The sequence below is a fragment of the Necator americanus genome, chromosome I, assembly GCF_031761385.1.
Source record: "Necator americanus strain Aroian chromosome I, whole genome shotgun sequence".
Taxonomy (NCBI): domain Eukaryota; kingdom Metazoa; phylum Nematoda; class Chromadorea; order Rhabditida; family Ancylostomatidae; genus Necator; species Necator americanus.
In genome coordinates, this window is record NC_087371.1 from 34,695,781 (window position 1) to 34,715,053 (window position 19,273).

Below are 19,273 nucleotides of genomic sequence, written 5' to 3' on the forward strand. Positions count from 1 at the left end.
TGGTTGCACATGTTCTCAATCTCTCAAATTCGTGTTAATAATAAAAAATCGTCATCATAAATGTTGTATTTGATGTGGAGGGTTACTCCTGCAAACCTCTCTAATAGTTTTTGCATAGGCTGCTGGAGAGGAAGGATCTTGAATCATTCCCGTTTAGATCTATGACTTCACCCGTCGTTCTAGTCACAGGTGTTACCAGTAGTCTTGGAAAAGCTATTGTTCGCCGTTTAGCATTTGCCGGCTACAGAGTGGCCGCAGCAGATCGATGTGCTGGCTCTGTTAATGAAGTTACAGCAGACAATAAGAAGGTGTGTCGCGCCGACTTCTCTTCAATGCACATAGAATGAAGTCGTGAGGAAAATCTTCGATATAATGCTTTTACATAGTGTCAAATCACAACTAACAAAATATATGGCATCATACACTTTAAGAACTGAAGGAGCTTCTCGTTGCTCCAAAATTGCTGTTTGTTAGGGAGCACTGGTCAAAATCAAAACGACTGCAAAGCAGATAGTTATATTAATCTTGATTTGTTGTTTTCTGGTGATATTCTATAGTTTTCGTTTTTTTTCTCTCTTTTTATTGGAACGGATTTTGTTGGATGTAAGGTATGTTGTGGCTTTTCAACTTGCTGGCTATTGATGGTACAGAGTCCAAAAAAGCTCTAGAATTCAAAATTGTTCCTTGCATGTCAGTGAAAGTCATTTCTTTCTTTTTCATAAAACTCAGGTCGTTCTGACTCGTTCTCACTTGATGAGATATTGCATCGTTCCCTTTCTTTATCGTTTTCTCTTCCTGTTCTCGTTTCTCTTCCTCTCAACCTTGAGTTTTCTTTGATTTTTAGTTGGAGAAGGAGATTTTAGTAACTAAATAAGTTAAGATCGGTAATCAATCACTGAAATTCGCTGTTTTCGCTGCCGCCTTCAAGCCCTCCACAACAAGTAGATGTCTCTGTTATCTTCACGCAACTTTGACCGCAGAAGCCAACGACGGACAATACTGTACACAATGACGGGCTCGTTGTAAACACCGAATTTTTGAAAATCTGGCCAACGTGGATGTAGAAGCTTTAGAGATCTTTCACTATATGTCAAAAGTTTCGGAGTGAATTGGATAAATACACCAACATGTTACGTATAAACGATGTCTTTCTTAATTGGTGGCAGAAAAGTGCATACTGCGCCTGAACTGGGCGTTTTCAAACCTCGTTACACATGTTTCGTACGTTTACACCAGGCAGATTATTCTGTATAGTTTTTCAATATAGGAAACTGAGTCTAAAGTCCTCAAGTGTAAGCGTAAGTCTCTGCAGATTCCAAGACCAGATCTAATTTTGGAAGATGAGAAAACAACTTCTCTTCCTCAAATCCCGTTAATTTCGAAAAAAAAAAGTTTATATGCTGGAGTTACAGTGTCTCTACACAGTGCAGTACATTTTTGAGGCATCAAATGTTGTATGTTGGTTTCGTTTCTTCATTGTTATGGTTGTCCGCAGCTGTCACTGCCAGTGAATGAGTCATGGACAGTTCAGTTTTGTTGCGCTATGACTAATGTTGAATAATCGTTGAGTTGACCAGCCTAAATAAATGAAGAGCAGGGACCTACACGAGAGGGAACTGCTTCGAGAATGTTTATATTCAGAAGGCAAGAAATTTGAATGTATAGGCAGTAAACTGAAAGGATTCTGATGAAATTATGGTCTTTTTTTCTCGATGGGGACTTAAACATGTTGCGTGAAGATCCCTCAGATGGTGTAATTAAACGTTTCCAAATCAAAACTTATGAAAACGGTTCCATCACGGCTGTAACTATGGGGACTAATCTCATAGCATAACATAGCAATTCTTTTTTTTAAATCCACATGCTTGCTAGGGCGACATTCACGAAACAGGAATATTTTTAGGTAGGCGGTGATGTCACCGGTTTTGCTGTCGATGTAGGAGACAATAGTCAAAGAAGTGAGCTAATCTCAAGAGTCAGTTGCTTTTCGATTGAATCGAACAGTGACGAATGTTGCACATTCTCCTTTCCTACTGATTGTTAGGTAACTAGTGAGTTGGGCTCTCTGGATTCGCTAGTTGTTGTGCCTCCCGACAATGACGTTCGCGGGGATATCATGGATACAAGTACAATGCAGTTTAACAAGGTATGTTTCTAATATCGAAGATAGCAATGCACATATGTCATAATCGGATCAAAACAACCTGAAGCCTGGTTCAGCCGCGTAAGCGTCATAGTCGGGTCAAAACGACATGAATCACGGGTGTAGTTGCGGTGCATTTGCTTACGCGCTCGAACGAGGTTGGAACCGAGGTGGGACCACCGCAAACTGCAGCGGTGGGTGGTTGCCAGCAAGGGTTCCAGCACGCTCGTAGCCGCTATACTCACCGAAGCGCCTCGAGAGTACGCAATTGCGTACGTGCTTCATGTCGTTTTGACCTTACTATATATGTGCATTTTGTAGTTGTTCAACGATCGTCTTACCATACCATTCAAATTGAGTCAGGCTGCTCTTCCAATCCTAAAGAAATCGAAGTAAGTGGAAGAAAACATACTATGTTCTGTGTACAAATGTTTTTAAATTTCGTTTTGCTTTTGTTTTTCGGAATGGTTCTATAGTCTACTTGACATCATGTACTGGCTACTCTCCGGGGGTGGACGTGGGATTGTTTTCCGTGGTTTCAACGTCTGTTCTGTCTCTTACCAAAAATGTGGCACTAAGTGCGGCTCGGTCGGGAGTGCGTGTAAACGCTGTTTGTCTAGGAATGGTTCGCTTTCTGCCCTTTATATTTACTTATTATCTCCATTGTAGGATTGGAATTGTCTGTTGCAAGTCTTTTGATATGTCTACTTTTACTTACAAACTCTTACTGTTTTAAGGTAAACGGTGATGGATCGGGCGCATTTTGGGACTCAACAAAGTTAGATGAAGGTATGCAGCAGTTGCAGTCAATGATACCTCTCGGCCGGTACGGAAGACCATCGGATGCTGCGTCTCTTGTGCAGTTCCTTCTCTCCCCGAAAGCAAAGTATGTAATTATCCGAATTGTGACGGATCTTTTTCCTACATTATGAATTTCTATGCGTTTTTCTTTCAGGTACATAACAGGTGAAAACTGTGTGCTAAATGGAGGTGTTTCTTTCAGACTTTAGGCGAGTTTTTTTTCTAGTAGTGACAAATTTTTGTTGTACAGATGTTGGTATTTTTTTAGTTGTTGTATCTCATACTGTTCGTTTTATAAAAGAGTTTTGAATTTGTTCCTGTGATATGTTGAAACGTGCAATCTCCAATGCAGATGTGCATTCTTTGAATATCTGTTCTATATCTTTTCGTTGGGTAGGGAGAGTGATCCTTCCGTCAACCATGTGTTTGCGAGCATAGAAGTTTAATATTTGTGCATAAATTCACAGAAACAGATGTTTTGATGCGGTGGGATTTCTAGTTTTTACCTCATCAACTTTAATTTTAGTTAGCAAATGATACTAATTTTTGTTTGATGGTTGATGATTTATTTTAATTTTAGTTTAATTTAATTTTAATTTTAATGGTTGATTGGGCATTGAACTATGGCGAAGGTAGCTCTCGAATGTTTTTTTTTTCGGTACTGATAACATACAGTTTCGGTGGCATTCGTTCATTGACGCCATACATCTGAATTTCTTCAAGTTTACTTGTCCTCTGAATTGCTTTTGTTAGGGTCCTTCCTAGTCCTTAATTACGAAACTCTAAGCTGAAATAGAATTGTGAACCTATAGCGCACTTCTTAGATACTTACTTAGATGGCCCATCTTCACTCGACGTGCGGGCCCCAGCATCTCTTCCACTCGTTTCGTTCCCTCGCCATTGTCATCCAAGATGTTCTCAAGCTTCGTGAGTGACGATGACGAGGTCCTTGAGCCGTATCCAGCTGAGCTCTCAGCTGGTCCATCCGTGCAGCGAACACGTCACTCCATCTCGTTGGCGGTCTCCCTCGGGGGCGTTTAGCGTCCCTTGGGATCCACTCTAGCGTTCTTTTAGTCCATCTATCGTCGATTCTTCTCATGATGTGACCGGCCCATCTATGTTTTGCTTTCGATACATATTCCGCTGGGTCGCGAAGACGGGACATTCCTCTTAAGTCAGAGCTACGAAGACCGGCATGGTGTTGTGTGCGCCGGTTAAACTTCAGGAGACATCTCTCAAGGGCTCTGTGGGTAGTAAGTAGCTTCCTAGACGTGGCTGCGGTGTCTGCCCACGTCTCCGCTGCGTAACAGAGCGCTGGAAGGACTGTCGAGTCGAACAGATGGGCACGAAGATCATGGTCCGTCAGTTGGTCCGTAGCTTCCCTGACGGCTGCGAATGCTGCCCATGCTGCTCTCATTCTTCTATTCAGTTCTTCCTTCAAGTCGTTTTCCATGTTCATAGAACGTCCAAGGTATACGTATGACGGAGTTTCCACGATTTGGGAGCCTTCAAGTTGTACTCCTCCGTCCTCGCAGTGCGCGTTCTTCATGAACTGTGTCTTCTTTCTGTTTATTCGTAGTCCTATTCTCTTCCCTGCTTCGTTCAATTCGTTGAGCATCGTTTCTGCTTCATTGGTACTGCTCGAAAAGAGAACGATGTCGTCCGCGAAACGAAGGTTCGAAAGAAATCTTCCATCAACACGTATGCCCTTTCTTCCCAGGATAGTGATTTCATTATCCATTGCAATGCAGCCGTGAACAGCTTCGGCGATATAGTATCGCCTTGTCGTACCCCTTTCCAATGGGTATGGTGAGAGGGCGGTGGAAAAGCTGTATCCTAGTCGTGCATCGTTCGTAGCAATTGGCTAATGTCCTCACATACGACGCGTCCACACCTTGATCGACCAGCGCTGACAGTATTGCATTCGTTTCTACGCTGTCAATATGCAACTAAACTAACTAATTAATCTGAATGTTCAAACATACTGCCGCCGCGTTGTAGGCTCGAAAATTGATAATTATTTGTACTTTCGCATAATCGCACACAGATGTACAATACAACTGTTCAGATGGTGATTGTGGGACACGCATCGATGAGTAGTACCCTTACATTACGCTTAAAGGCAGACCCAAGCGTAGTTCTCATATTTTACATCGGATCACTCACAACAAATAGTTAACGCGTGTATTTTCAGCGTTATAGCGTTTATCACGTTTATGATGCTTGTTTTGCTCTATGTAGACTGCATGTCTGTATTTCTCGAGGTGATTTAGAGCTATTATGATGGGTGAGTTCACTGCAAGTAGTTTAGCCGTAGCTCTCCAGGTCCGTTCGTTGCGGATGGTCCACCATTTCCTGAATATGTAGTGGGGTAGAAAACTTTCATAGTATCCAATATGTCAAAATACATAGCATGATGTCGGCGAAGTGAATGTGAGGTTGCGCCCGAATTCGAATTCTGATCTCCTAACATAGATATATAGTCATTTGAATTTTAATTGTAATAAATAGCGGTAGTAGCTTATCGTGAACTACTCTGTTATAAAGATGCTGCAGCGACGTTTCTCGCTGGCAACTTCCACATATCGAGCGTTGGAACGTATTTCGGCCGAAGAGTATGCGGGTCGTAGGAAACGTCTTGTCGAAAGCGTCCGGAAAATCGCAGGACAGACAGGTTGTAGTTTAAATGTTATATATTATAGAACATATAGATATGGTCTTTTGAGCAATTCTCTACAGATCGTGACTTGATCGTTTTGCTAAAAGGAGCTAAGCGATCCTACATTGCACCAGATGTGCCAGGAATTTACAGACAATGTAGTCATTTTAGGTGAGAAATAAGGAGATAACTTTTTATCATTTCGATTGATTTTCTTCTTGAAAATGCATTTAGCTATGGGGTTTGTGGCTTTACAGGTACTTAAGCGGGGTTACTATTCCCAACTGCTATTTTCTGATACATGCTCCCAAAGGTGGACGTCCGCTAAATCCCATATTGTTCATGGACAAGAGAAGTGCCTATGAAGAGTTATGGGAAGGAGCTCTTCCGAGTGAATCAACGCTCGAACGTACTGCGGGTTTTGTGGATTTATTGCCCACAAAGAAGATCACAGAGGTTCATTTAAGGATGGTCATGTTCTTTCATTTCGAATGCTTTAAACAAGAAAAAGTCTTTGTAGGTCCTTGGTAAAATGATCTCACTGGATTCTACATTGTTCTTTGAAACTAGTGAATGGGTTGGTACAGAGGTCCACAACATGCGTGCACAATTTGGAGCTGTCCATGGTGTCAAGTTTCATGTAAGAGTTAAATCCCAACGTTTTCGTTCTGCTTTTCAACGAGGCTCTCTGTTTCTTTAGATCGATCAGTTGCGTTTAGTTAAGTCTCCAGCTGAAGTGCAATCTATGAGGGATGTTTGCAAATTGGGATCCGAGGTAATCCGCTTTGTTTGTCATCAAAGTTGTTTTCTTTTATTGCAAATAAGTCGATAGAAGTTTTACAGATGATGTCTTCGACAATTGCTGGATGTAGGGGATTTGAGAGTGAAGCTGCCATTGTTGGACTACTGGAATTCGAAGGGCGTAGGTTAGTGTTTTACCAGAATTGTTTTTAAATTGTGAGAGAATCGAATTTGTGAGGGATTTCTGTAAACCCTCTCTTCCACTACTGGTGTCAATCATGATGGGAAATTTTCGTTTTTCGTGTTGCTCCAGTTTATGTGGCTTATTTCATGCATGTATTCAGACGTGGTGCAGAAATGCTCGCTTATCCTCCGGTTGTAGCTGCTGGTGCAAGAGCCAACATAATCCACTATTTGGAAGCGAATCATCGAATTACGAAAGGGTACGATCCAAATGTCTCCAACTAAATTAGCTTCGTTGGTTCTCTTATGTTAATAGTAACTTTGTAGTGAATGCATACTAATGGATGCTGGTTGTGATCTCAACGGATATGTTTCCGACATAACGAGGTGCTTCCCAATTTCTGGGAGTTTTACACCTGCTCAACGCATTCTATATGATGGGTTACTTCATGTGCATGAGCAACTATTGGCATACGCTAATGACACGGAGAAGGTAGTTATTTTTCCCTTAAAAACTTATTTTTGTGATTGTTTAATTTTCTTTTGTACTTGGTTAGCATTGTTTCAATTCATATTTCTCAACTCATTGGAGAAAGGCAACTATAATTCAGGTCCGGCTTAGTTATTTGTACAGTCGCATGATCGATCTCATTGCATCTATAATTCTGGAGATTGGTCTTCTTCCTCAGTCAACAGATAGAAAACAGCTGCTTGATGTGAGTGTATTTCAGTGCATTATCTGATTTTCAGTTTTAATATAATGGAAAATAGTGAACATCCAGACGGCAGAGTCGTTATGTCCGCATCATGTTAGCCACTATCTTGGGATGGATGTCCACGATTGTACAACCGTCTCTCGGGATGTTGATGTCCCAATAGGAACCGTGTTCACAATCGAACCGGGTAATTTATTACTTAACTTTGCGTTATATCGTTCTAGACTTTTACAGTCTATTTCAGGCCTCTACATTCCCATAAACTCAACATTCCCTAAAGAATTCCAAGGTATAGGATTCAGGATAGAAGATGATGTGGTGATAGCAAAGGAAGGGATAGAAGTGCTTTCTGATGCTGTTCCCCGTGACGCCAGTGAAATAGAGTACCTCTTGCGATCTCAGTGATCTGTTTTGCCTTATTTTATATTGACCTTTACGACTTTCATTTATTTTCTTCCTAGATTCCCTAGTTTTACAACGTCAATTAGGGGTTCGTGCATTCTAGTCAAAAGGAGACATGGATGGTGCCCTCAAAAGCCATCAAAAACACTCTGGCCATGTACCGCATTCAGCTTGTTGATGTCTGTATTTTTTGACAAGTTCTGCTCAAATTGTTTTTCCGTAAGATCAATGAAGTTTTTATTTGTCCATGAAGTTGTTGAGAAAAGGTGTACGGTTTAGTAGCTGGTGGAGCTAACTATAACGAAAAAATAGGATTTGCATTTCTAGGTCGGTACCTAAGGTGATGAGGTTGAAAGGTTGACATGCTCCGTATCAGTGCCAGAGATTTTTGTGTTATGAAAATAGACATCAGTTATGAACGATCAAAACACCTTATTTGTCTGGGTGTGTTGTTTTTGTTCTTGTTCGACAGAAAAGAATTGTTCGACATAATTTTTACCTAATCACATATACAGTCGGATCAAAACGACATGAACCAGGGTGTATTTGCGTACGCGCTTGGAACTGCGCGGTGGAGGCAACAGTAGGAACCGAGGTGGAACCATCGCAAACTGCAGCAATGAATGGTTCTAGCAAAGGTTCCAACACGCTCTTAACCGCTACGCTCCACTGCACTGCCTCAAGAGAACCCGCGTACGCGGGTCCTATCGAGCTTCATGTTGTTTTGGCCCTGCAATATGATGTATACTCCACTAGTAATGTTCTGTACCTGTAGCTGCATTGAATATCACACCTTATCACTACAATGTAAATGATGAGTTCATTTTTAATGTGCATAAATTCTAGACGTGTGAATCGTTACGAATACTGATATCAATCTGGTTCTATTGATTACATTTCTAAAGCGAAGTAGTCAGGTATCCTTCCTATTGTCGATCGTAATCCTCAACGACTAAAGGTGAATCGGCAGATTAATGTTCTCAGTGAGAGTCAGTGAAAATATATCTGATCATTGAATTTTTGACAAAGACTTGCAATCACGAACGTATTGTAGCGGCTGAAGAAAAAAACCAATGAAATACTTATATTTCCTACGTTGGATGCATACGTTCAGAATATCAGATCAGAAAGACATGAATCTCGGTGCAGCTGTGCCTAAGCGGCTGCGCTCGAGGTTGAACGATCGAAGGTGGCGGCGGTTGGTCAAAACCGCACCGCTTCGATCGGAACCGTCTACGCAACGGCAGGCAGCTTCATGTCGTTTTGATCCGAGGATAATTTCATGTTCGCTAGTATAGCTCTCTTTTTTTTTCTGAATTCGCCTATCAGCGGGATGTTTGGAGTTTACCTTGGCTCTGCACAGCAACTTTCCTAAATAGTTCCTAAATCTACTACTCCTTAATGGATAGCTGTGGTTACATGGTTGTAACGTGATTTCAGAACATATTCTTAGCATTTATGCAAATGTTTTTCTTATACTTTTCGTGTACTGTACACAGGATACTATCTGAACCTTTATATTTACTTTCTATATCCCTATCCTCTTAATCTGGTTAGTAGATCGAGTGTTAGTTTTTGTAAAGTGTCATAGCTATGTTATTTGCTTGAGATTACTAAGATATAATTATGTGCATTTCTATGATTTGATTATGTCTTTTGTGAGTTTTTGATGAAATGTAAGTTGTGAGACGTTTAGATGAAGTCGACTGTTTGCGGTTGGAAGTTGATGAGTCCCTTGATTGCGTCGTGATCGGCGATTCGTATTAATCGTAGTGCCGATTTCGGTATACTCATCGATGGAAGGGTCTGAAAATTCTGGATCTACACAAAGACAAAAGATCTATTCAAGGTATGCTTTGTGTACAACTGTTACATACTTCCCATTTGTAAGCTCTCATATCGAATCTTTCTACTGTATTAGTTGTCCTTGATCCGTCAAAACCTCCGGCTATATAAATAGAACCATTCATAAGTTCAATACCAAAATTTGACCTTAAAAAAAGTAGGTGAGGTGATAGAGAAGTTGTTTATCGGTATGTATGTGCTCTACTTCTACCTTGTGATCTCCATATCTGGTAACGGATACCATAATCCAACCCGATGGTCATAGAATTCTGTACTCTTTAGACGTCGTACTCCATTGAATCCACCAACAACAATAACAGCATTCGAATCGTACGTCACCGCCGATACACCAGTGCGCACCGAGCGCATCACTGACGAGCCGGTTAACCTAGAACCTTGGAACTATCAAGAGACAGAGGCTGCAATCAAGCAAACTGCTCGACTAGATCCTTGGCTGCACTATTCGCCGAGACTGACCGTAAAATGGCAGGCGAGTCCATGAGTAAACCAGACTTTACTGCTGCACGACGTCGAAAGAATGAGGTGTACTAGGTGAATCTCATGAAAACAATCCCTACCTGTTGTTGATCTGACAGAACCTCACATGTTAGACACTACCTTTATAGCTGTTATATTGATTTGATTGAGCTGTAGCCAAGATTAGTATTGATCTAAAACTCCGAAATAGAGGTAGAAACTACGATACTATCCTTCCTACGAGTTCGGGATCATAGCGAGCAGAGCACTAGAAAGATCTAGGATAACCGCCAAAAGTCGAAAAATGAACAGAAATGATGAGTACATTGCGATCACAAACGAACTAGCTCTATATCAAGACCTGTGCGGGTTTTGATCGACGGATTCCCTATAAAAAAACCCTTATGACTCGTGGTTGTGGCACGTGCTGGTCTACTGCGTTAGCAGATCTGGCAAATGAGGTAAGCACTAGCCGATGTGTCGATAACGAATGAGTTCTTGCCACTTGCACCGATCTGTGATCTATAACCATCTGATATCCTGTGTGTAGATCAAACCATCTATATCGTCGCTGGTGATCTACACGCAGCGATACTCATTCGCTGGTACACTGAGTGACAAGTGGATGCTACCAGCCACGCCACATCCGGTGGAACAACACGTAAGGCTATTTTCAATGTAGATGGGTTTCTGTTTTCACTATCCTGAACGATTATCGAAACACTGACCCAGGGTAGTGTGGCATTTGAGGGGATAAACGTAGCATTGCTCCATTCATCCTCTATTTAGGCCTCTGAAGACGGCGAAAAAGCCGAAACGTCAGGCAAATCAACGGTTCCATCTAGAAACCTCGCAGGTACACTATCACAAAACATAGACAGAATATGCCGAGGTTTCAAGACAAGAGAACATTCGAACTACTAGCTGATGTGTTGTTGGTTGAGTTTACCTATCGTTTGAATGCTTTCTGTAGAGAGATGAGGCACTTGAGAGGATAAATCAGTGACGACTTTGATTTTTCCAATATGATTTCATCGGCGAAGGCGACAACGCCGAAGAGTTGGCTGTCAATAAAGATCAATACCAATCCTGGCTACAGCTCAAACAAATCAGTATAAAACCTACGAATTCGAATTGCTAGGATTGAAGGACAGTCGAACATAGACAATACTACCTTTGTTAATAAACAAGATAAGCTTGAAATCTTTGAGTAGAGGTGTTATTAGAGAGGGCGTCTAGAAAAGGAGAAAACGTCGTGGAATATCTACCTGTACACCTCTTTTACAGTTAGACCTTAGCAGTACTCGTCTGTGTTGAAAAATAGAATTCTGCAAAGGAGTAGGATATTTTCCATACAGGTACTCAATCTATCCGAAGTGCCAGCAGCAAACGGCGAAAGGTGATGTTCATACATGCGATAGTCGGACCCTGTGCTCCGACTCCTTTTACTTTTGCACGGTTGAGGAAGGGACCACTTCACTTTTTGACGACTGGTGAAGGGATCCTCACTATTTAAAGGCATCACCCCACGAATCTGAGGTGGTACGTATTTCAGGTGGAGTATTCGTATACGGGATAGTAGATTATGGAAAGGGGGATGATCTCTCATTTCTTCCTAATTGCCGTAAAAAACGGCCCGGAACATACGGCGCGTGCATAAGGTTGGCGCGCTACAGTCGAACTCCTTGTAGAAAATAGTGTGCCAGAACGCCTGAAGCCGTATCTTACGGGCCGTTTTTTTACGGCAATTATGAGGAAATGGAGGGAATCACCCTTCTCTCCATAATCTAAGATGCCGTTTACGAATACTCCACCTGAAATCCGTACCATCTCAGATTCGCGGAGTAATCCTTTAAGCTACACCCAATGAGCCAAACACCCTTCACCTGAATAGTGTCCGGCTCCTCCCTATCGCACCTATGGTGATGTTTGCATATTTTCTGGCGCACATGAGCTCCCAGGTTTAGGCTTAGTGTAGTGGCGCGGCGAGGGAAGAGGCTAGCCCGAGTGAACGCTGCACGGTTGAAATCCTAACCTGCTACCTGCGTGTTCAAGAGGATGCCTGACCGTCTCAAAGCAGAATATATGGAACCGTCGTTGGACCTGTAGCGCTCTACGTGCTGGCTCGCAACCATTGAAGTGGGAAGTCGTCTCGAAATGCAGCAATGGATAATTGCTGTCACTCAGCTCTACTACGCAACGTAGATGTACGGCAGAGACTAGACGTCGCTCCCAATGCACAGGAAATGCGTGAAGCTCGTCTCCGTTAATGGAGTCACGTTCTACGGAGTGATATCTGCACTGTCCGTAACCTCAGCATAGACCTAGATGTACTCTGGAAGAGGTCAAGGTGATGCCCGAAGCAGCGCTGGCTTGATAAGATTTACAGTGAAATGAAGCCAGTTGGCATGAACTCTGATCATGCACACGCCCGGGCGAAATGGGGTCATCTCACTAGAGAAGCAGGCCTCGCCGCTAGTCGAGTCTAACGCTAAGGAAGAGATGTCTTGTATCCTGAACAATAGTACCACGCCTTCTCGTCTAACCAGTAAATTGTGGGATTCCCGGGGAGAAAAATTCAGCTCATTTCCACTTTATATTTTCTCTAACTTCAGTAAGTATGGTAGGCACCGTGTTCGTAGAGAGAACAGAAAGGCAGCACCATCACCATTCCAATTCTGGAAGTTCTGGAATACCCCAAACAAAAAGAAAGAACAAAATATAAGAACTCTCAGTCCCACAATCTATAGGTCAATTCTATCAAGGATCTAAGATTTTTTTCTGATGACTTTTATCTAGTGGGATCTTTTTTCTCGTGGAACTTCCCCAAACGTTGTCGCAAGGGTTACCTGAAAGAACAGTCGGTCTGTCTAGTACATTGTTACCAACTATCTATGGAACTCTGCCATCAAAGTCCAGGTGTTCGGATAGTCCGGTGCTATATTTACCAAAATGACTGGTACCGTTTCTTTTTTGGGCTATATTTCTGGTGCTGTCAATACTTAACGTTTGCTTATACTCGTACAAGAAACCAATGCCAGACCCGACGTAGCAGAATAAAAACGAGAAAAAATATTTTTAAAAAACATAGTTCAATGAGGCCTCAACAAGTAAATTCAGTTCATTGAAATTTTCATGCATGAAAATGTGCTAACCATGACTGTGATTCGAAATCCAACATCTCAATATCGTTGTGGATTAACCTGCCGTCGAAACCACCTATAACCGTCGGCCGTCCTGCCAGGACAACAGCACCTGCATCCGATCTATAACCGAAAAGCTTGCCGCTGAGAGTTAATGATAGCTTCACCTTTACAGTACCTTTGCTTCGCCATAAAAGGAAGATGATACCAATGGTTTCTCTCAAGGTTTAAAATTTCTCCTGAATTTAATCGTCGAAATCCATTGTACCTGAATTTGCGGATACTCATCGTTGGCGGAAGAAGCAACTGCAGGAATTACAGCTGGTACGGTAGTTTCAGGGGGTTTCATAACTACCATGAATGTAAGTGATCCTTCTAAAATCCATACGTGTTTAAGCTCACCCTCCTGCAGCTACAACGTGGTATTTTCCGCTCGGATCAATAAATGGAGTAGCAGCCACATAACACCTTCGGTCATGCATATTCGCTACGTATTCCCAGCTCTGTAAGATGCAAATGTGAGATTCACTGGACGGTGACTTAAAAAAAGTAAATAATAGCCTTCTTATTAAGGTCAAACAATTTTGCGTGTTGGAAATATTCTCGCCCGTTAAAACCTCCAAATATAATCATTTTTTCATCGCAGAGAACTGCTCCATGATAAGCCCGCGGAATTTCTCTGAATCAACTGTTTTCTTTGGTGTACACTCACGGATAGAATGTATTTGTACCTTATCGTCGATTCTGGAACCACCCAAGAATGTGCTCTTGGATTAAACACCTCAACAATGTCCGAAGGTCCACCAGTGCTCCAACCACCTGCATAACACAAGAGATAGAATTTTTGAGAGTGAAGTGAACCATTATCAGATACGTAAAGCAAATCAATGCACATAAAATCAATCATTATAGTCAACTCCTAAAAAACTGGTATCTTTCGATCATATCCAAAAGCTCCGATATTCAAAAAGGTCCATTTTGAAATGTAAGGTTGTCACGTGTGTCTCTTTCAATGTTCTTGATGACCAGTATCCATAGATTATGCTGATATACATTATAGTTTAGGTGGCGCGTTATATGCACTCTCTGATCTTTCATCGTAATCACTGCTATAAAATTTCCTGCTTGCGCTTTAGTACGGAAGAGAAATGTTCGACTATTACCACGTCTTCCTTCTCTTTCTCAATTCTGGCTTGAAGGCCACCAGGTCGAAGATAATCTAGTCTAAATACGCGACGAAAGTACCATCTATAGCACGACGAGTAAGACGCAGCTCGCTATATTCAAGAATGTCAACTATTCCCTGTATAATTTTAAGTTATCATGCAAACAATTCGCGTGTCGTCAAGCTATGGTGGGTGCAAACCCGTGTCCACCACCAAAGAATTAGCGACCCCGCTTCTTTTGCGCTTTTGCGTGTGATCTAACAAAGCCTAGAAACTCAGTCAATGGATATCTATCTATCTCTATAGCTATCTACTGAGTTCGATTTAGCCAGGAGAAAGAGCACATACTTTTTTTTTTCCTCTCTCTCTCTTGAAAGGAGAGCCGCCTTTCTTAAGGAATCCTATCTCCTACCACTGGAAATGAGAAGTGGTTGTTTACGAAAACGTTGTTAGGAGGAAGTAGTTGGTAGATCAGGATGAGAACTCCTAGTCAGTAGGGAAGCTCAACCTCCATCAAAAATTATGGAAATTTATTACCTATTGCTAAGATTATTTCTCTTGGTATTCTGTCGCGAACAACAGGCCCTAGCCGAGAATCTGTTCCTCGCCTCCGAAGTGCTTCAGCTTTTAATCTTACCATACGTTCATTGTTTTTCGGATTTTTCTGAAAGCATGCTTTATTGCCTTCAATTTTTCCATATGAGCTCGTCAGGATGGCACTTACAGCAATCCAATTTGTTATTAATGCCTCCTCTTCTCTACTACCAACGTCAAGACGCTCGTCGGCTAAAGCTTTTAAAATTTCGCTCTCCGTCATCCGTTCGTAATCACCGGAACTCATGTGCTGAAATACTCTTAGCAGCTGTGAGCTGTAAACAGTGTCTCATCCTACTGCTTATCCTTCTTCTGTAATTCATTGCAAAAAAAGGTGGAAATAAACATTTCGTTCAGTTTGAAGCATTCTTCTTCTTGGGATTTGAGTATCTATATCTATTGCTGTCTCGATGCGGTACGGTTAGTAAATCATCAGTTTTTTCCTACTCTCTTTTATTTCTTGGTTGTTTACACAATTTTCTATCCTAAGTTAGCACCACTCTCCAGTTGTAAATAAGAAACTCCATTCAACAATTCATTTGCTTTGCGTTTTTCTTTTGAAGAAGCGATTTTCTGCCCGGATTCTAACGGCGCACCCTCGAGATCACGAAAAAACAATATTGAATGTCATTGATTAGTGATTATGTAGAAAGAATTCATTCACAATTCACACTAAGAGAAGTTTTCCTTAACAATAAGAAAATTTCAGAAATTTGCAACGAAAAAAAACCATAACAAGAAGAGATATGCATGAATCCTAGAGGTTATCGGCATGAAAATTTCGAAATTAGTCGAGGATACTAGGCTGATAATTACTGCAGAGACTTTTTTCATTTGTTCCACATTTGCTTAAGTAAAAAAGTAAAAAATAGATTCTAATTTGCTCAGTTTCAGATCAAATGGTATAGTGGTACACCGAGAACGTCAAAGATGGATGAAAAGTATATGAGCACCGCTGAATGCATTGATAAAGGTCGAACAAAGGTGGTGGTGGCGGCGTATTAGGTAGATCATAGAGAGATCAGAAGAATTCAGAGGGGATTCTCTACTCTAATGTGGGTTAATTAATTTTTTCTACAACTTTATTCTTTATTTAAAGGCATCACCCCACGAATCTGAGGTGGTGCGGATTTCAGCTGGAGTATCCGTATATGGGGTCGTAGATTTTGGAGGGGGGGGGGGCAGTTCCGCTCATCTCTCCCTGCATCACTGCAAACATCCGCCTCCAGAATGCTGTTTTGTACGACGCCATCTATTGCAACGCTCCACCCCTTGTGCCGCCTCCGCGCTGCGATTCGTCAAAAACCAGACTTCGGACTTCCCGTGATAGGCAGTAAGGGACGCCAGGCGTGCAAGGGTGGCGCGCTCCAATAGAGGGCATCGTACAAAACAGCATTCAGGGGCCGGCTGCTTGCAGTGATTCAGGGAGAGATAAGCGGGACCACCCCGGTCTCCATAATCTGCAACCCCGTATATGGATACTCTACCTGAAATCCGTACCACCTCAGATTCGTGGGGTGATGCCTCTAATTTAGAAACTCAAATAACACTCACCAATCGAAACTCCTTAACTATGCTGGCCCACAACCTCTGTGCCAATGGAGCATTTCGTATAGTAGCTTTTCGATATGCAGCTAGACGATTCGATGGATGCACACAATTAACTACTGTATTACTTAATTCTTCCATTAATGAACTCATTTGCAGAAATGATGCGGTAACCATAAGCTGGAAAACACACAATTTTGCGTTTTGCTTATTTTTTTTCGAAGGAACAACTGTAATTCTTTATTTTAAATTATTTTAAACACTAACATTCATGGCGGCTTCCGCTGAAAATTTTGGCGTCGTACCGTTATACATATGTGCAGTTAGTGAAAGGCACGCCCGAAAATCGGACGAGTTTATACAAGTCAATCTGGAATTTAAAAAAATAATAATTGTGATTTTTTTTCGAATACAAAAGTAGGTCCAGGTGTGGATAATCCCGTAATGAAATCTATCGGCTGAGTATAGCGCAGTTGGAAAGAGATTCCGCTGCGAGTGCACCATCGATGGTTTCAGAACGCTCTACGGCCAACAAGGCCCTTCATCCTCTCGGGGTCGATAGATTGGTACCAGATTTGTATTGGTGGATAAAAACAAATGTGATACATTGGTTGGACCCCGTGAGTCAGTGTATAGACTGCTGAAGGGTTCATAAACCTCAAACCAACGCATTGGCGCATCTTAAAGGCATCACCCCACGAATCTGCGGTGGTACTGATTTCAGGTGGTGTATTCGTATACGGGATAGTAGATTATGAGGAGAGGGTGATTTTTTTTCCTAACTTCCATTCCTTCCTAATTGCCGTAAAAAAAACGGCTCGGAAGATACGGCTTTGGGCGTACCGGCGCGCTATTTTCTACAAGAAGTTCGATTGGAGCGCGCCAGCCTTGTGAATGCGCCGCATCTTCCGGGCCGTTTTTTACGGCAATTAGGAAGAGATGGACGAAATTATCCCCTTCCCCCTCTCCATAATCTACTATCCCGTATACGAATACTTCACTTGAAATCCGTACCACCTCATATTCGTGGGGTGATGCCTTTAAACGGATTAATTGACATCAAACATCATTTTATCGTTTATACTTTATTGGAATCAATCGAAAGTGTTCAAGGAAGCCAGTCATCTCTCGGGAAATGGATGGACCCAGTAAAACGTTCTGGGTCAGCAAGGTTCTAGCAGTTGCGGAATACGATGATATTGATTGAAGCGATCATCCTTTACGCATGGTCTAATCAATAACGTTCGTTCTAATTCGATAGTGCTATCTGCATTGTAAACGTATCCACTTGTTTACTTATTTTGACTACTCAGTGACAATAACAATAATTTTCGTCGAAATTCGTCTCTGGACTCACTGCTAGATTAAGCGCGTGATATCAAGCTCTCAAACAAATCCTCAAAACTTCTGGTCAATTTCCTTGAGGAAAGACCCGCAAGGAATTCCTCGCGGGCCACTTGGAGCCTTGGTTGCCTCCCTTTCAGCTTTCGAGTACTTTTCTGGACAAGGGCCAATGGTAGGTCCGGATTTTGCGTTCGTTAGCTATTATCCATAAAATTAGTTAGGTCAACTAAGCATTATCAACAGAGACTTGTGAAACTGGGAAATAGACATGTGTTATCAGTGCAAAGTTACTGTGGAGGGCTTGTAGAAGTTTCTGAACTAAAGTTTCACAAATTGAGAAGAGATGATGATTAGTGATGTGTTGCAATTTTTAGTTGTTTCTTCTCGAGAACTATGATTTTTGCCCTGAGAAACCACTAGAAATGAGAGGACATATGAGAAAAAAGGATATTTGTAATACGAGAAATCTCCTTGAAGGTTACCTTACTCGGCTTGCTTTGGATTCTAAATAGGACCCGTGAAACAGAGCGCGAAAGAAGTGAGACTCAGCTGCTAATCGACAGCGACTAAGTAGGAACTGAAATGGAAACAACCTCATCCCATGAAATAAAATCCTGTCCACAAATGAAATACTCGAAGCCAACAACAAAATTTTTCTACTACGAACCAAACCTCCATCGCTAGTTTCAACGATAACTTCATCCTTAGTTGAAATGACAGGAGCGGACGGTCCTGGTTGCTGTTCTGGCGGCAGAGTAACACTATATCTTGAATTGCGGCCGGTTTCTTCGCATGAGATGGCGGTGGCGTAGGCTGGTGTGCTGATGCCAGTCGTTACCGATCCTCCATCTTCTTGCTTACCGACCATCTACCGCCGTGAATGTTACTAAAATGGTACTGCACTTTACGCAGACTTATATTGGATCGCTAATCGTTATACAAATATTTTTGATCCGCTTAAAGTCTTGGTAACCCTATTTTTTTCTTCTGTACGACTCATTTCTTTTGGAAGTATAACGGCAAAAACTGCTCTTAAAACACGTGCTTCCACGTTGATGAGGATGGAAAATGAAGCAAAAATTTTTAATTAACGTTCCCAAGAGCTCGTCGGCGACTGGTGTTCCATAGTTCCAAAAAATCGCGGCAATAGATTGTGTAGCCGGCAAGTAATGCGTCCAGTCGGCTGTCTGCGACGCGTCTGCTGCGGCGCATGCGCTTGCTCTGCTTCACACGCGCACCCTCGTCTCTCTGCTTCGCACCGATCGATACGCCTCACACCCATTGTATAGTACAAAATGATTTATAATTTATGATGGAATTCATCACATATCAGTTCTATAACACGATTCTGTGGTGAGGTCTGGAGATGGAGGTGAGGTGCGTTCCAAGATCCCAAGAGAGGCCCGCAGATGGCCCTCTGAGTGAATTTTGAGAAAAGCTGGTTTGAAGCAATGTTATTTACAGTAAACAGGTCGGATCTCAGCAGATTCCATTTCAGACACTGATAGCAT

General features: G+C 42.0%; 5 protein-coding genes across 10 annotated transcripts; 3 read left to right on the top strand and 2 right to left on the bottom strand.

Annotated features, from left to right (window-relative positions):
* Positions 1–161: 161 nt before the first annotated feature.
* On the top strand, positions 162–3,153 carry RB195_007793 (uncharacterized protein; the record flags this gene model as incomplete). 3 transcript variants are annotated; one of them, XM_064181627.1, is made up of 5 exons in its annotated part: positions 162–308; positions 1,904–1,975; positions 2,045–2,146; positions 2,881–3,029; positions 3,099–3,153. In XM_064181627.1, the coding sequence occupies 5 exons, from the start codon at positions 162–164 to the stop codon at positions 3,151–3,153; spliced, it is 525 nt and encodes a 174-aa protein (XP_064038403.1). The 3 variants fall into 3 exon arrangements, with proteins under 3 accessions (XP_064038403.1, XP_064038404.1, XP_064038405.1); XM_064181628.1 differs by lacking the exons at positions 2,881–3,029; positions 3,099–3,153 and adding an exon at positions 2,465–2,539; XM_064181629.1 differs by lacking the exons at positions 162–308; positions 1,904–1,975; positions 2,045–2,146 and adding an exon at positions 2,766–2,768.
* Positions 3,154–3,791: 638 nt separating this feature from the next.
* RB195_007794 (uncharacterized protein) lies at positions 3,792–4,685 on the bottom strand (the record flags this gene model as incomplete). The annotated part of the gene is made up of 1 exon (XM_064181630.1): positions 3,792–4,685. The coding sequence occupies one exon, from the start codon at positions 4,683–4,685 to the stop codon at positions 3,792–3,794; it is 894 nt and encodes a 297-aa protein (XP_064038406.1).
* Positions 4,686–5,491: 806 nt separating this feature from the next.
* RB195_007795 (uncharacterized protein) lies at positions 5,492–7,648 on the top strand (the record flags this gene model as incomplete). Its single annotated transcript, XM_013448275.2, has 11 exons — positions 5,492–5,618; positions 5,684–5,774; positions 5,861–6,059; positions 6,124–6,243; positions 6,304–6,378; positions 6,447–6,529; positions 6,689–6,787; positions 6,855–7,020; positions 7,139–7,243; positions 7,310–7,430; positions 7,488–7,648. The coding sequence occupies 11 exons, from the start codon at positions 5,492–5,494 to the stop codon at positions 7,646–7,648; spliced, it is 1,347 nt and encodes a 448-aa protein (XP_013303729.2).
* A 1,689-nt stretch (positions 7,649–9,337) lies between these two features.
* Positions 9,338–18,630, bottom strand: RB195_007796 (uncharacterized protein; the record flags this gene model as incomplete). 4 transcript variants are annotated; one of them, XM_064181633.1, is made up of 14 exons in its annotated part: positions 9,338–9,451; positions 9,523–9,637; positions 9,702–9,878; positions 13,123–13,233; positions 13,289–13,378; positions 13,513–13,613; positions 13,672–13,789; positions 13,842–13,929; positions 14,814–14,940; positions 15,001–15,120; positions 16,425–16,598; positions 16,686–16,788; positions 18,245–18,339; positions 18,430–18,630. In XM_064181633.1, 14 exons carry the CDS (start codon positions 18,628–18,630, stop codon positions 9,338–9,340), a joined length of 1,734 nt encoding a protein of 577 aa, XP_064038407.1. The 4 variants fall into 4 exon arrangements, with proteins under 4 accessions (XP_064038407.1, XP_064038408.1, XP_064038410.1 ...); XM_064181632.1 differs by lacking the exons at positions 9,338–9,451; positions 9,523–9,637; positions 9,702–9,878 and adding an exon at positions 12,313–12,481; XM_064181634.1 differs by lacking the exons at positions 9,338–9,451; positions 9,523–9,637; positions 9,702–9,878 and having other exon boundaries at positions 13,101–13,233.
* RB195_007797 (uncharacterized protein) lies at positions 10,372–10,891 on the top strand (the record flags this gene model as incomplete). The annotated part of the gene is made up of 3 exons (XM_064181635.1): positions 10,372–10,428; positions 10,518–10,628; positions 10,757–10,891. 3 exons carry the CDS (start codon positions 10,372–10,374, stop codon positions 10,889–10,891), a joined length of 303 nt encoding a protein of 100 aa, XP_064038409.1.
* Positions 18,631–19,273: the final 643 nt, after the last annotated feature.